This window comes from Pelodiscus sinensis, chromosome 22 (genome assembly GCF_052426305.1).
Source record: "Pelodiscus sinensis isolate ZL-2025 chromosome 22, ASM5242630v1, whole genome shotgun sequence".
NCBI classification, from domain to species: domain Eukaryota; kingdom Metazoa; phylum Chordata; order Testudines; family Trionychidae; genus Pelodiscus; species Pelodiscus sinensis.
In genome coordinates this window covers 11822971-11826405 of record NC_143073.1, presented here as the reverse complement: position 1 = coordinate 11826405, position 3435 = coordinate 11822971, and the positions used below count along the sequence as shown (strand labels likewise).

Sequence of the window (3435 nt, the reverse complement as noted above, 5' to 3'; positions counted from 1 at the left end):
GTTCTAAGCTCAGGGTTCAGGGTCGGGGGTCTCAGTGGACCACCTTGATTTTCATGCAAACCTGCTCCTGGGTGGCCAAGCTGGCAGCTCTCCTGCCCTAGATGGCCACTTTCCTGTGCCTAATGCGGAGGTCGTGGATGTTGGAGGCTTCCCTCCAAACCTGGATGAGGTCCCCCATCTCGCACTAGACCAGGTGGGTGCCCGCCTCCTGTGGCCCCGGGCACGCTCCTGGGAGCCGCCAGCCTGGTCCCGGGAAGAGGCGGAGGGCTGGGTGGCAGTGGGTGGCTGGCTCGTGCCGTGCCAGGTGCAGGGTCTGCTGGCTGGGTGCTGGCAGGGTCTGCTGGCTGGGTGCTGGCAGGCTTGCACCTGGCACCGTAGCCAGACTGTGCCCCTTTAAGGGCTCCGGGGCCATGAGGGGGGCAGAAGAGTTTCCCTGGTTGTGCCCAGAGTGGCCACCAGGGAAAGCTGGGAAGGGCTAGCCTCCCACTAGTTCAAATTAAGTGGCTACACAGCCCTTAATTCGAACTACTTAATTCGAACTAGGCGTTAGTCCTCGTGGAATGAGGTTTACCTAGTTCGAATTAAGTGCTCCGCTGGTTCGAATTAAGTTCAAACTAGCGGTTTGTATGTGTAGCGCCTATTAAAGTTAATTCGAACTAACATCTGTTAGTTCGAATTAACTTTGTAGTGTAGACATACCCTAACTGTTTTGTTTCTACCTTCCCGGCTTGGCCCTGTCCCATCTACATATTAGGTGGAAGGATACTGGGCGAAGGGATACATTTTATGCAAATCAGTGATGAGTCTGGAGACCCTGCATCACAGCCACTGACATCACATAAGAAGGCTCAGTCAGCCAATCAGCATGTGGCTATAAGATGTGATCATATTCCATGGCAGACATACTTAGGGGTAAGATGCCAGTGACTCTGGGGCAGAGGCGGGGACCCAGGCCAGCCTGGTGTGAATGGGAGTAACCTGCTCTGAGCTGGGGGAAGAAGCCGGTTCTTTGGTGTATTAAACAACGTGGGCCAGAGCTATCTCTGCACCCTCAGCTTCCTGGGGAGGACAGGTGGGTGAGGGAACAAAGAGGCTGGGAGTGGGGACACTTAAATTTTATGTACCACTCTGGGAGTGCTCTGGCGTCTAGAGGTTAGAATGCAGAAGTCTGGGAGGCAGGGCTCCTGGTTCTACACCCAGCTCTCATAGGGGAGTGAAGACTAGTGGTTACAGTGTGTGTGTGTGTGTAGGGGTGGGACTCTCACCTTCAACACTAGCTTCCATCTTCTCACAGACCCACTGGGAGTCACCATCTTCTCTTCCTTGATGGCCCTGCCCTGGTATGTGGCACTAGCCTTGGTGAAAAGTCCCTCCCTTGCTCGACACCTCACACAGCCTCCTGCTCTTGGGTACTGCAGAAATGGCTCCACTTTTACTTTTACTTCAAGACCACACCCTCTCTCCCCAGCTAGCCACAGGCGAGGCCAGATGGAGGCTGGGAGGGGGATCCCAGAAGAGCAGAGGTCTGGGAGCTGGGGAGCTGTAATAACAAGAGCTGTAATAGCCCAGGCCAGAGGAGGCCAGGGTGGGAATCTCAGCTGGGGGGCAGGGTGGATTTCTGGAAGGTCAGAGGGGTGAGGGCTGCCATTAGCCAGGGCAGAGAAAATGGAGGCTGAAATAAGGCTGGGTCCCTGGGAGGAGCTGCCCAAAAACAAAGACTACATGGAGCAGTTCATCATTGCCAGGAACTCACACAAGAACTGGCCTTTCCCTCTTGTAAGGCAGGGGCTGCAGCAGCTTGCCGGAGCCAGCATGGCCTCACAGAGCAGTGGGGACATCATCAAGCTGTCGAAGGAGGAGCTGGAGGCCCTGAGAGCCGCCTTTGAGGAGGGGAACCTCGCTGGAGTGGCCTCCAGGCTGCAGGAGATGCTGGTGTCACTGGAGAACGTCCCGCTGGATGTGGGGGTCACAGGCGAGACCGGCTCTGGGAAGTCGTCCTTCGTCAATGCCCTTCGGGGCCTGGATGATGAGGATGCAGGCGCCGCCCGCACTGGCGTGGTGGAGACCACCAGGGAGCCCAATCCCTACCAGCACCCCCGGTACCCCAACGTGACCATCTGGGACCTGCCTGGGATTGGCACACCAGATTTCCACCCCGACGCCTACCTGGAGCAAGTCGGCTTCTCGCGCTATGACATCTTCTTCATCATCACCTCGCAGCGCTTCACCGCCAACCACGCCGCGCTGGCCCGCCACATCCAGGACATGGACAAGAGCTTCTACTTTGTCCGCTCCAAGGTGGATGTAGACCTGTATTCCTCCTTCAGGTGCCGATCATCCAGCTACAGTGAGGAGGGTGTGCTGCAGGAGATCCGGCAGAACTGCCTGGAGGGTCTGCGGGCCCAAGGCATCAGCTCGCCCCGTGTCTTCCTCCTCTCGGCCTTTGATCTCAGCAAGTACGACTTCCAGCTCCTGGAGGAGACACTGGAGAGGGAGCTGAGCCACCACAAGCGGCACGCCTTCCTGATGGCCCTGCCCAACATCTCCCTGCACATCCTGGAGAAGAAGAAGGCTGCCATGGTAAAGCAGATGTGGCTGGTCTCCACCATGGCTTGTGGTGTCCATGCCGCACCCATCCCAGGGCTCCTGATCTGCTGCGACATGGACGCCCTGTCCAGGACCTTGCAAGGTTATTGCAAGGGCTTTGGCCTGGATGATGACTGTCTGGAGAAGCTGGCGGCACAAGTGGGGCAGCCAGTGGAGCAGCTGAAGGCCGTGATCAAGTCACCACTGGCCACGGAGATCTCCAACATGCTGGTGGTGCAGCTGCTGAAGCAGGCAGGTGGCAAGGTGCCCAAGCTCTCCAAGGAGGTGCTAAGCTCTGTCCCTGTGCTGGGCACCATGGCCTCTGGAGCACTGTCCTTTGCCACCACCTACAAGATGCTGAGGAGTTTCATGGAGGAGGTGATTGTCAGTGTCCAGAGGGTGCTTATCAAAGCCTTCGAGGCGGATGCTGAGAATTGAGCCAGAGAGGAGGAGGAGGAGAGAAAGATCAAGACACCATCTTGATCCACAGGACATCCCCTGAGTTTCCTACCAAACGTCAGAATTTCATTCCCTAGCTGGATAGACAATACAGCAACAAATACCTAAAGTTTCTCTTGAGGTTGTTACTTTGCTATTTAACCCTCAAATACCAGATCTGGTTCTGCTCTCACTGGTATCGATGCAAACCAAGAGTAAATCTGTTGAGCATCTGGGGTAACTGGTATAAACCCACTGTAAATATGGTGTCATAAATTGGGGGTATTGCCACTATAAGGAAACATCTAATTATAAAATGGGCATAACTCTGTTGTACATATTCCACTGTAAGCCAGGAATAACCCTGGTGTGAACTGAAAGTAGCGCCATTGCATGAACATAGTTTAAAGC

General features: G+C 55.4%; 1 protein-coding gene across 3 annotated transcripts; it reads left to right on the top strand.

The window, feature by feature from the left end:
• The first annotated feature begins 915 nt into the window (after positions 1-915).
• LOC102461137 (interferon-inducible GTPase 5-like) lies at positions 916-3154 on the top strand. Of its 3 annotated transcripts, XM_025180758.3 has the most exons (3): positions 922-1072; positions 1295-1340; positions 1782-3154. In XM_025180758.3, the coding sequence occupies exons 2-3, from the start codon at positions 1327-1329 to the stop codon at positions 3022-3024; spliced, it is 1257 nt and encodes a 418-aa protein (XP_025036543.2). In that variant the 5' UTR covers positions 922-1072; positions 1295-1326; the 3' UTR covers positions 3025-3154. The 3 variants fall into 3 exon arrangements, with proteins under 3 accessions (XP_025036544.2, XP_025036545.2, XP_025036543.2); XM_025180759.3 differs by lacking the exon at positions 1295-1340 and having other exon boundaries at positions 916-1072; XM_025180760.3 differs by lacking the exon at positions 1295-1340 and having other exon boundaries at positions 917-1072; positions 1786-3154.
• Positions 3155-3435: the final 281 nt, after the last annotated feature.